This window comes from Corylus avellana, chromosome ca1, assembly GCF_901000735.1.
Source record: "Corylus avellana chromosome ca1, CavTom2PMs-1.0".
Classification (NCBI taxonomy): Eukaryota; Viridiplantae; Streptophyta; class Magnoliopsida; order Fagales; family Betulaceae; genus Corylus; species Corylus avellana.
In genome coordinates, this window is record NC_081541.1 from 35,018,504 (window position 1) to 35,031,232 (window position 12,729).

The 12,729-nt window shown below is 33.3% G+C and overlaps 2 protein-coding genes across 2 annotated transcripts; both read right to left on the bottom strand.

Annotated features, from left to right (window-relative positions):
- Window positions 1-232: 232 nt before the first annotated feature.
- Window positions 233-3,706, bottom strand: LOC132170829 (disease resistance protein RUN1-like). The gene is made up of 3 exons (XM_059581948.1): window positions 3,183-3,706; window positions 857-1,958; window positions 233-514 (listed from the first exon to the last, which is right to left on the bottom strand). Exons 1-3 carry the CDS (start codon window positions 3,704-3,706, stop codon window positions 233-235), a joined length of 1,908 nt encoding a protein of 635 aa, XP_059437931.1.
- Window positions 3,707-10,001: 6,295 nt separating this feature from the next.
- On the bottom strand, window positions 10,002-12,727 carry LOC132170836 (disease resistance protein RUN1-like). The gene is made up of 3 exons (XM_059581960.1): window positions 12,626-12,727; window positions 10,658-11,575; window positions 10,002-10,583 (listed from the first exon to the last, which is right to left on the bottom strand). Exons 1-3 carry the CDS (start codon window positions 12,725-12,727, stop codon window positions 10,002-10,004), a joined length of 1,602 nt encoding a protein of 533 aa, XP_059437943.1.
- Between the last annotated feature and the right edge of the window lie 2 nt (window positions 12,728-12,729).

Below are 12,729 nucleotides of genomic sequence, written 5' to 3' on the forward strand. Positions count from 1 at the left end.
AGTGGTGAACCTCAAACAAGCTCATACAATCTTCTAGTATTAATTGCTCAAGATTTGGAAGTTTTGAAAAGTCAGGAGTCTGGCTCAGATAATGCGAGTGACTGAGATTTATAATTTTCATTTTCTCAAATAGCTGCCAAACAAATGAGAAAATAAACAATGAAAAATGAAGGTAAGCACAATATTAGAGCCTAGAAAATCAAAACTCAATGGTTAAAATGTTAAAATTTCATTATACCTTGGGAATTTCCCAAACTCGTCTGAGATTGCTATATTGCAAGTCAATCACAACTAGGCTTATTGGATAAAATTCCTTTGGCATAAACTTTAGAGGGAATCCATGCCAATGAAGCCACCTTAATTCTTTAGAAAGATATTTATTGTCTCCAGTGAGTTGTACGTGATCAAGTTGAAGTAATCTCAGTCTTTGCATCTTTATAAATGCACTTGAATTGAAATTGATCTTACTTAAACTTGGCAATTTTAAAGTAAGCCCTTCAACTGTTTCTGTTCCCTGTAAAAAACAAAGGTTGCATTAAGTGAATATCATTTTGTCTTTTTTATGCAATCAAAGAAAAATTATATAAACTTGAGCAAAAACATGTCTACAATGTGTGTCGCATAAGATCAGGCTACGTGACATTTAGTCTGAAACCTCAAACCATAACAAGGAAACTTCCATTTTTTTTTTGTCCTTCACCCACAATTTTGTTAAACTTCAAATCATAACAGGGATTGCAAGTGATCAACGTGAATTAGTATGCATTTGTTTCCCAAATATATAACATACGTATTAGAAAACAAAATGCTCTGTTTTTCTTTCAATTTGTTCATCAGTTCAGAAAGTTCTTGTTACCTTGTTCTTTGTCAATATATCAAATGCATTCTCATGCAGCCATACTCTACTCCATTTCCCAGGTTCATTGGGGTATTTTCCACGAACAATTTCTCTTCCCATATCTCGAAGCAAATCATGCATCATTAACTCGCTTGTCTTGCTAACTTTAAGAAGACACTGTTGAATGAGGACACTAATTCCAATTTCTGCAAAAAAACCACAACCATCCAATATTTGTACAACATAGTTTTTGTCCATTCCAATAAAGAAACATGCTATGTCAAGAAATATGTCCTTTTCTGTATTGTCGCTTAGTGCATCAAAACTTATTCTAAGTTTTTTTTGAATTTGATCATGAGGAATCATTTTCAGTTTATCTAATGCACTTTTCCATTCTGGGATGCTCCTAGAGAATAAAAATGAGCCCAAAACTTCGAGAGCTAGTGGCAATCCTCCACAGTAAGCAACAACACTTCTTGACAAGCCAATATAATCTTCAGTAGGATAACTATTCCTGAAGGCATACCAACTAAACAACTCAAAAGATTCATCGTCATTCATTGTTGTAATTGTATATATGCCATCCACTTCTAGCTCCTTTAGCAAGTGCTCATCTCTAGTTGTTATAATAATTCTACTTCTTGGACCAAACCAGTCACGCCTTCTAGCTATGGCATTTAGTTGCTCCATTTGGTCTACATCATCAAGTATCACAAGTACTGCTTTATTACAAAGTCTTTCTTTTATCATACTGATTCCTCTATCAACACTACTTATCTTTATCTTGCTTGTCTTTAAGATGTCAGAAAGTAGTTGTTCTTGGAGACGAACTTGACCCCTAGGTTCCATGAAAGTTTCCCTAACATTTGCAAGAAAACTTCCACCTTCAAATCCCCAAAAAAATTGGTTATAAATGGCTTTAGCAATGGTTGTTTTTCCAATTCCGCCCATTCCCAAAATTCCTACCATACGAATATCGTCAGCTCCAAAATTTAAGCAAAAAGTCATGTCTTGCACACGAGAATCTACTCCAATTGGGTATCGTGCTATAAACAAGTGTGTGTTGTTCAATTCTCTTGAAATGTCTTCAATGATTTTTCTGATAAACTTTGCTTCATGCCTGAAAATTATTTTAAGAAGTTAGGCAAAGTCACATTATAAAAGGGGGAATTGAAATATAAGTTTCATATACACGAATATATAGAAGTTAGGCAAAGTCACATTAGAACATGAGTACTACTAAAAGTCACTCTTGTATCACTCCAAGAATGATGTGACTTCTAAAATTATCATCGACCTTGTGATTGATCATTATTGATTTTTGATCAAATGATGATTTTAAAAAAAGTCACATCATTTTTAGAGTGACACAAGAGTGAGTACTTCTAGAATTACTCCTTAGAACACGTTAGTTTTGGACATTATATATCCTTAACTCATTTGCATTTATAATAATCTGGAGGAAATTTTGAAGAACTAAATTCTTATACCATTGAATTATGTTATAAGTATGTGAATCTATAACAAATAGGTGAGTATCGCTTGGTTAATTAACTGGTATGGTTTCTATTGTGCGATAGATCACGATCACCATAAATATCAGAAAATAATTACACACAATTGACAATAGTGCAAGAATTTTGCTTTTTCTCTGTATTAGAATATATTAAGAAATATTCTGAATTTATTCTGGTATTTTCCTTATCTGCCTAATATATTAGGTACTGATCTATTTCCTTGTATTCTAAATTTCTATTATCTAGATTATGCTATCATGGTATCAAGCTATGAGTCGGTTGCTAGAAAAGAATCGAATCTTTCTTTTAGTATCACTTGTAAATTATTACTCATTCCACGCAGAGACCATATTTCCTAAACTTTTTGCCTATATGTACTTTCAAAATCTTAAAGGCCTAAGCGATTGTTATGTGGGAATTACATGAATTATTTATGGGGCTTATCTATGTCGACAAGACATGTCTGTTCAAATTCAAGATCGTAGTAGAAGCAATATGGGTAATTCTTCATATTGTTAATATTATTCATTTTAGCAATAAAATTAAAAATAAAAAAAAATTTAATAAATATAAAGTAAAAACAAGAAAATATGTGAAAAATGAGAGAGATAGGCAAAGAGTCTTGAGGTGGTCCAACCCTAAAAACTTACTTCCATAGCTTATATCGTTTAATATATATGACTATAAATTCATTATGTTGATTTTATTTAAGAGAAACTATTTATATTATAATATATGTATTTATAAAAAGTATACTCTAATGTAATACTATAAAGGTACTAAAATATTGTAGGTGAAAGATAAAACTATTGTCTATACGAACTTACCCGTTTACGGTGTTTCTTAGATCCCACCCTGACAAATTAGCAGCTTCATACAAAACTCTTCTCCACCGAAGAACTTTGTCCATGTCCAATAAGTAATGCTCTTCATGTTTCGTGGATGCTTCTTCAAAACTACCTGTTTGGTTTCTCACATCTGACGGGTCAACATGATAGAATATAGGCAAAACCAGCTTTCTCATAGTTCTTCGGCACTCCATGATCTCCACAAGTTCCTCCAGACACCACCTTGAAGTTGCATAGTTCTTCGAGAAAACAATGATACAAATTCTGGACCCTTGGATTGCTCGTAACAATTCGGATGCAAGATCTTCTCCTCTTCGGAGCTCGTTGTCATCTCTGAAGGTGTTGATTCCTGCATCTCTCAAAGCGAATTCAAGGTGGTCGATGAAGTTTTTACGTGTGTCTTTGCCTCTGAAACTCAAGAAAACGTCGTAAATCCAGTTGGGATGGGGGGCAGAAGATGCTGAGAAGGGGACTTCAGGAGTTCTCAATGTTCCGACAGCCATGACCCAAGGGAGAGTCAATGATGTTGAAAAATAATTTTGTGGTGCGAAATATCTTGTTGACACTAAATAAAATTAATAATAATAATAAAAAACAATAAGATAAACAAAATGCAAGAAATTCAAATTAGAGCAAGGAAATATCTTACAATGTTATAGAATTACGGAAGAGTTTTGTCCTTGAATGTTGATTTTGTGCCCCTTTTGAAGTATTCAACCTAATGCGATTAAGTCTCTTGACATGCAAACGCTCAAGATTAGATTATAACATGCACATCTATATTCATTAAGAATATGCACAAGGATAATTGAACAACCCTTATATTTTATTGTAGAATAATAATCCCAGAATTTTTAGAGTAAAGAACAAGGAGAGAACATGAAGTAAATCTCAAGTGCTCTTTGGTGAGCCTTTTATGGACAATTATATCAGCTTACGAGCTAGAACCACAAGTCATGAAATACTTTAATGACCAAACGATCATATTACGTTAAGAAAATTCAATGGCTTCATATTCATTGATGACCAAATGGTCAAAACATTTAGACGTGTGATGCCTAGTATGAGCAAGAAATCAATACACTACTAGCTGAAGTCAAAAGTAAAGTAAACGAGAAAAAAAAAAAAAAAAGAAGAAAAAAAGAAGCTAAATGAGACAAAAAAGAGCACTTTCAATTCCAATTTAGCACTTCATTACCCTATGAAAGTCATAAAATTGTTCCCATCTTATACGAAAGATGAGAAAAAAAAATCTATGATGGTTAACAAATCAAATAGTTGTTCCCCTGTTAAAAGAGAAGGTCTTTCTATTCTTTTACATTTTTTCTGAGCAATTTCAATTCCTTTATAAGAAGAAAGTCATAAAGTTATTAATGTGATTGGACACTCTGAGCCAAAACATGATGATGTTAGAATTCTAGTTATGTCCTTAATTGAGTAAGAGTCATATTCCTAGAAGTCAAGACCTAATCGGTCTCTTATATAATCGGTAGTCTCTTGTTTTTCTATTTAAAGGAGGAGCTATCAATAAGGAATATAGTTGATTATTATTTTGTACGATATTGTTTACTATGTTTTGAAAGTCACAACTCCCTTAAAGTTGTCATTGAAGGTTATGGCTCCCTCAAAGTAGCCAATATATCATTTCCTGTATTTTGTACTGGTTAATTTTGCATTAAGTGGTATCAGAACCAAAGTTGCCCATCACAATACTGTTGGCCATGTCTATCAAAATCTCATCGAGTGTAGAGCAACAAGCTATACTTAAAAAGATGTAGCCAGAGATGTAGCCAGAGTGTTAGGAAGAGAATCACTTAGGGAGTTTATTAATAGTACATTAATATATATATTTGGATATCACTTTAGCCCAAAAGCTTAAGTTTACTCTTTATGAGTTTGAGTCCACTTAGATATATTAACTACTCAGTTTATTTATTTTTTCTCAATGTGGGATACAACGTTCACACATGCACTCACAACACAAAGTTCCTCGCGTGGAAGGAGAATTCATCGATCAAACTCCCTTTCACTTATGAGTCCTTCTAAAATTCTACAAGTGTCACGAGTACAAAAGTTACACCAATTGTGAGCCACAAAGCACAACTTTGCTCCAAGAGTTATTCACACTCTTTACCGAAGCCAATTAATAATATATTAATATACATATTTAGATAGCATTTTAGCCCAAAAACTTAAGTTTATGGGCTTGGATTCACTTAAGTATATTAGTTATTCACTTTCTTTATTTTTCTTAACGTAAAACACAACACCCACATGTGTACTCACAACACAGAGTTCCTCACATGGAAGGAGAAATTCATCGAGCAAATTAATAACCACTCTTAACCGGCAACCACAACAATTCAAAAACCAAAAGAAATCAAAACCCAACCATCGTTGATACCCAAAACAAAGCCACCATCTATGGTTAATACTCTCTTGTAACAATTCAATAATTGGTATAAGAGAGTATTACTCCAAGTGTAAGGAGGTGGAATTATGGACTTTTATTTAAATTTCCTGCTTGGACGAACGTTTGAAGTTGGGTTTGAACGTACATTCGGCGGAGAAAGTTCGAGCTTGGCTTCAAACACTTGGCACATGATTATTTTATGCATAATATATACTTGTTATTACAATTCTTTTATACATGATTATTTTGTGTATTAAATATGCGTGTTTACAACTTTTATGAAATCAATTTTAAAATAATATGAACTCTATTTTTGTGAAAACAAATGCATATAAAACACATTGAATAATTGCATTGTATAACATGGTTCTTCATGTATGAATGAAGACCATGAGCTACTATTATACAAGTTGACCTATAAATAATAGAGATTTATTTTTATTATCTGGCCTTCAGTCCAATGATTTTATCGGTGACCGGTACACAATATACAGATGAGATCACAAGTATGATATTGTTAGTGGTGTGGATCACACAATATACAAATGGCTATTTTATTATTGCAAAGTGACAAGTCTTTTGCTATGAGCTCTCTGTAAAGAGTTTATGATCGTTTGGTCTTATTTCTCTTGGAATAAGGCAGAGAAGCAAATCGTAAAGTTAATTATCAGTTAAATAATTTTTGAGGTGTTACAATCAGCCCACACTGCCGTCCTTTCATTTGCCCCCGATGACCCACCTCGTGCGTCTCTCTGTTGATCTCTCAATTGCCAACCACTGTGCCACGCCGATTGGTTTTGCACCATGCACAACCACGCTCAGGGCCCCTTGATCTCACCTTGTTACAGTGGTGCAAGAGGAACGAATAATGGCTCCGTTTTTGTTTGGCTCATTAAAAGGGAGGGGCAGTGGCAGACCAATTAAAAATATGATAAACACACGTTAAATAAGAAATGAATGTTCTTCACTACAACCTTTGCGATTCAACAATTGGATTTTTAGAATGATGTTCTTCAACTTTAACTATTAGAGATTTAAGAGAATGCTCTTTGACATTGAAGTTTCATTATTAAAATCCAACGATGTATTACTTTTTAGGATGTCAGCTTTTCTTCTTTTGAATCGATAGTTTTTAATTTCGACATGATTCATGAATTAAAAATTTTGAAGTTAAATTACGACTCCGTAACGGATAACCAGGGTTGATAAACAACAAATGAACAATCATATTTTAGAAACAAACATATATATAATAGTCTAAATAGAAATAATCATGAAATAAATCATTTTAAACATTAGATCAATCCTTATTAAAAAAAATATGTATTCAATGATTGGTTGATATTATTACGCTATCATTGTGAAATAAAAATATAGTATCTAACATTACTTCCCAACTTTTTTCTGTACACTTGCATCTCTTGAAATATTTTAGAAACTAGTTTTATATACAGTATTCTCTAAGTAGCAAATACTCCTTAATGCAACCCAAACAATATAACCCACGAGAAAAGATGGGGTTGGCCCAAGTGTTGAAGGCCTTGGTCTTGGAGGTTTGCTTCCTTCAAAGTCCAAGGTTCAATAACTCTTGGGTGCAAACAATCTCTTGGGGCCACATTCCTTAGTTAAGAGCCAGCCATTTACCAAGTTCTGTGTAGGAAAATTTTCGAAAGTGCAGTGCACGAGACCGAGATTTACTCTACATGGGTGGGTCCTAAGGGCCCTGCCTTATAAAAGTTCTCGATATAATAATAATAATAAAAAAAAATGGTTCACCATAAATATAAACTTTCTTAAAGTATTATTATTTTTTTTTTCAAATAACAAGTATGTAGGGGCCACGTTCAGAATTTTCCTTAAAATTGTTTTTTTGGAAGGGTTTGGTGAAGAAAGGTCAACTGGTCAAACTTGAAAAAGAAAAGGAAAACGTGAAAAAAAAAAAAAAAAATGATGGGAAAGAATGTCATTTAAGCTCAACAACTATACAATAATGGTTATTTATTTTTATTTTTTTAAAAAGAAAAAGATGCCAAAAAAAAAAAAAAAAAAGGAGTGGGAAAGATTGCTGGAAGAGGAATTTGAAGACCTTAATCTCAGAAAAAAAAAAAAAAAAGTTTGTTTTTTTTTTTTTGTAAAAATCTAGTCAACCGTGGAAGTTTAAGGTGGATTGTGGAAGTAAGGTGGGAATTGTTAGGGGAGGGGAATGATGTAATCCTACCCTAGAGTTGGTTAGTCCAATAAAGAGTATATATATCTCCATAGATCTCCAAGTCCAATACGAAGTAGATCTCTAATTCGGATTCTTTTCTTAACTGAGTCAGAATCTTAGTCATTTTCTTAATTGAATTGGTCCTAGTTCAAGAAGTCAAAAGATTAAATTTAATGTGCATTTTAAATGTTTATAGACAATTGACATTATTTTAAATGGGTTAGAGAATATTTCCTTCGTATTAGTTTGAAAGAAATTTCTGTCATTCTATTTATATGAGGAACTATCAATAATCAATAATCAATAATGAAGAATGATTAATTATTATTTTCTACAATATGGTAATGGTCAACTTTAGAGAGAGAAAAAAAAATAAATAATAAAGAAGCAAAAGAAGAAGATGCCCCCAAAAAAAGTGGGGAAGATTGCTGGAAGACGAAATTACTATCAATAATCAATAATGAAGAATGATTGATTATTATTTTCTACAATATGGTAATGGTCAACTTTAGAGAGAGAAAAAAAAATAAATAATAAAGAAGCAAAAGAAGAAGATGCCCCCAAAAAAAGTGGGGAAGATTGCTGGAAGACGAAATTGAAGACCTTAATCTCAAAAGAGAGATGATAAAAATCATTTTTCATTCTACCTTTCAACGATCTCCGTATAGTAAATGGGTCAATCCACAATTGAATTTGTGTGAGACTCACGTGAGTCTACAAATTCAATAGTTATAAAAAAAAAAGATAGTTAAAAGATGCAGGTCGAGAGAATAATATGTGATATGTCTTGTCTTAGAAAGACGACTGTTTGCCTATTTCATGTCCCCTTTGAAAGAAAAAGAAGAAGATTTGTTCCTGTCAACTAGTCAAAGTTTAAGGTGGACTGTGAAAGCAACGTTGGAATTGTTAGGTTTGTTTTTGGTAAAGATCCAGTCAACCGGTCAAAGTTTAAGGTGGACCGTGGAAGCAATGGGAGAATTATTAGGGGAGGGGAATGTAATCCTGCACCTGAGTTGGAGTCTAAGAAGAAGTATATTTCTATAGACCTCCAAGTTAAATACGAAGTATATTTCTAATTTGCATTCCTATCTTAATAGAGTCAGAATCTTAGTTATTACCTTAATTGAGTCCGTCCTAATTTTAGAAGTCAAAAGCTAATTAATAGATGAGTTAGGAAAAGATGGAGCGTTCCAAAGTAATAATTATAGGTGGACCGTGGAAGCAATGGGAGAATTATTAGGGGAGGGGAATGATGTAATCCTAAATCTTACACCTGAGTTGGAGTCTTAGAAGGAGTATATTTCTATAGATCTCCAAGTCCAATACGAAGTATATCTCTAATTTGGATTCTTTTCTTAAAAGAGTTAGAATCTTAGTTATTACCTTTTTTTTTTTTTTTTTTTAGTTATTACCTTAATTGAGTCCATCCTAGTCCCAGAAGTCAAAAGCTAATTGGTGAATGAGTTGGGAAAAAATGGATGTGACAATAAAATTATATTATACAACTTGATGATGTAATAATAAAAATTAACCGTTAAATTAATACTTATAAAAAAAAATTTAATTATTGATTTTTCGCTATCACGTTATCCTATACTATATATTACGTCAACCAAGACTTGGAGTTTGGCTCTACCTTGTGGATTGCCATTTTGCACTTCCATCGATTCTTCTTTCGCCATCATGGCTGCAAGTGTAGAAAATTGCACAGAAAATGTAACGTCAAAGAAAAATTTTCTTCTTCATTTGAACTTCCGTCAGTTCTTCTTCCGCCATCATCACAACTCTACGTACCTTGTGGATTACGTCAACCAAGAGTGGGAGTTGATCTACCTTGTGGAATATTGCATTTTCTTTGCCATTTTGCACTTCCATCAATTCTTTATTATTTTTGGCATTTTCTTCCGCTTCATTTTCTTTAGCATTTTACATTTTCGACACTTGACAGCCATGATGGCGAAAGAAGATAGAATTGATGGAAGTGCAATATGGCAAAGATGCTGGTTTCAGATCCTCCTGTTAGATAGAAAGGACATTTATTCTTCAATATTTTTGGATGAATAAACAGTTTATAGGAACGAAAAATGAAAATTTCAACAGTTGGGGGCATGGCATATTTCAAATTTCAACAATTATACAATACATGTGAGATAATTAGATGACATATATCTTAGAACTATTCAAAACGAAACTTCTGGTACCTCCTCATAAAAGAATAAAACAAATAGTACTCATTTTCCTCTGCAGCAAGCTTTTTCAGTAAAATTTGTGAATCATTAATTTGATTTGGAGATCCTCTTTTTCTCTTTTTGGAGATCCCCTTTGATTCATTTCCATCCGCAACCCCAACTCCATCATATAGTAGACAAACCCCTATATTTTTAACAATGGTATCAGGTCCCCAATCTATAAACATCTCAACTTCATCACCATCCTCAAAATCTTTTGTAATTTGAAAATTGCGTAGCAATAGATGATCTCCCTTGGGGAATGGGCCAGGACTTGATTCTGGCAATTGATAGGCCAGAATATTATTTTTGGTATGGTTGATAATTGACATTTTACCGCTATATGAACATAATACTAGAACACGTGATGAAAAGACAACACATACACCAAACCCTTTCAGCATCTGATCATCAATATGTACTTCAAAACGTATAGAGGGTCCCTCACCCTTATGTGTGAACCAATCAGGAATTTGATTGCCGGGGAGAAAAATGCCAAACGCATTATATGTTCCAAGCGTAGCCCATTCCTGTTACGTAAGGAAGAACAATAAGTGGTGATTTAACGTACGTAATATTATATAAGAGGAAGAGAAACTCGTACCTGTAGAAAGCTTTGCTTAGAAGTATTTGTTAGATTTCTGCACCCTCCCATGTCAACAAATCTAATGGGGTTTGACCTCTTTTCCAGACCTGGAATTTCAAATAATTTACGGCAGTTGGTAAGGAACAAGCCAAGCATATTTGAGAGCATTGAGAGATTCGGCATTCTTTCTAGCGCCGTGCAGTTTTCTGCACGTAGAGAAATCAAACTTGGTGGTAAATTCGGAATTGATTTAAGCTTTCTGCAACTGTCCAATCTAAGCTTTTCAAGCTTCAAAAGACCACTTAGGCTTGATGGTAGGCTTTCGAAATTATTGGATCTTAAATCTAAAATTTGAAGAGAACATAAACTCCAAAGATCTGTAGGAATTGTGTCATCTGATAAATTGCACTTCTTGAGACATAAATGTGTTAGTGAGTTCAAGCCTTGTAGTGCAGTGGGCAATAGATTGTTTGAGTCGAGGCATTTCCTTGGTGATATCCAGGACCAAAATAGTGAAGGCAATGACTTAGACGGTGATCCTTTACACCCACATAGAGATAAATATTTGAGGTTCTTTAGTTGCACTATGGTAAAAGGCACTTGTCTTATAGCAGTTCTATCTGCACAAAGAGTTATCAAGGATTCAATCTCCCCCAAGTCGTCAGCCAAATTGTCAATTTTAGAACACCCAGAAAGAATAAGAGTTTCAAGAGACTTCAACTTATAGAAACTCCTTGGCAGACATTTAAGGCATTTGCAATCTTTCAAATTCACCAAAACAAGATTACTAAGATCTCCAATGGAGTGGTGAACCTCAAACAAACTTGTACAATCTTCGAGTATTAATTGCTCAAGATTGGGGAGTCTTGAAAAGTCAGGGGTCTGGCTCAGATAATGCGAATGACTGAGATTTATAATTTTCATCTTCTCAAACAACTGCTAAACAAATGATAAAATAAATAATGAAAAGGAAGGAAATCACAATATTAGAGCTTAGAACATCAAGACTCATTAATTAAAGTTTAAAATTTCATTATACCTTGGGAACTTTCCAAACTTGTCTGAGATTACTATATTGCAAGTCAATCACAACTAGGTTTCTTGGATAAAAGTCGTTTGGCATACACTTTAGAGGGAATCCATGCCAACGGAGCCACCTTAATTCTTTGGGAAGATATTTATAGTCTCCAGTGAGTTGTACATGATCAAGTTGAAGTAATCTCAGTCTTTGCATATTTATAAATGCTCTTGAATTGAAATTCACCTTATTTAAACTCGGCAATTCTAAAGTAAGTCCTTCAATTGCTTTTGTTCCCTATAAAAAACAAGAACTGCGTGAGACAAGTGATCAGTCTAGCAAAACACATGCTTGCAATGTGTGACGCATAAGATTGACTACGTCAACTATAGTTTGAAATCTTATTCTATAATTTTTGGGATAAGTGGTGATATAAATTTGAGTTATATCACCACTTATCCTAGAAGTTTAGGACAATTGATTATTTAACATAGTATTAAGCTTTTAGGGCAATTGTTGATTTAATATGGTTTCAGAGCAAATGTCCTGAGTTCAAACATTGTCTCTATAATTTACTTCCTATTTCTATTGAATATTTCACATACTGGATCTCGATCACTTATTGAAGTGATAGAATACTAATTAAATAATTAAATTCATTATTTCTTATAAACAAAAACTTTTGGCATAAATGGTGGTTTTAACAATTTCAGCCAACCAAAATGCTTTCTTGTTTATCATTTCATTTATTTGACATTGCTTAATATAATGTAATCATGTTTGCAAGTACAAAAACAGTAGAATGATGTTAGCAAAGAAAACAAGTGTTCCCATTTTCAGAAAAGGAACAGAGGGATTACAAGTGATTGACTTGAATTAGTATGCATTTGCTTTCGAATAACACATGTATTAGAAAACAAAATGCTCTATTTTTTTTTAATTGTTTCAATAGAGAAAGTTCTTATTACCTCGTGCTTTGTCAATATATCAAATGCATCCTCATTAAGCCATAATCTACTCCATTTCTTGGGTTCGTTGGGCCATTTTTCACGAACAATTTGTCTTCCCATGT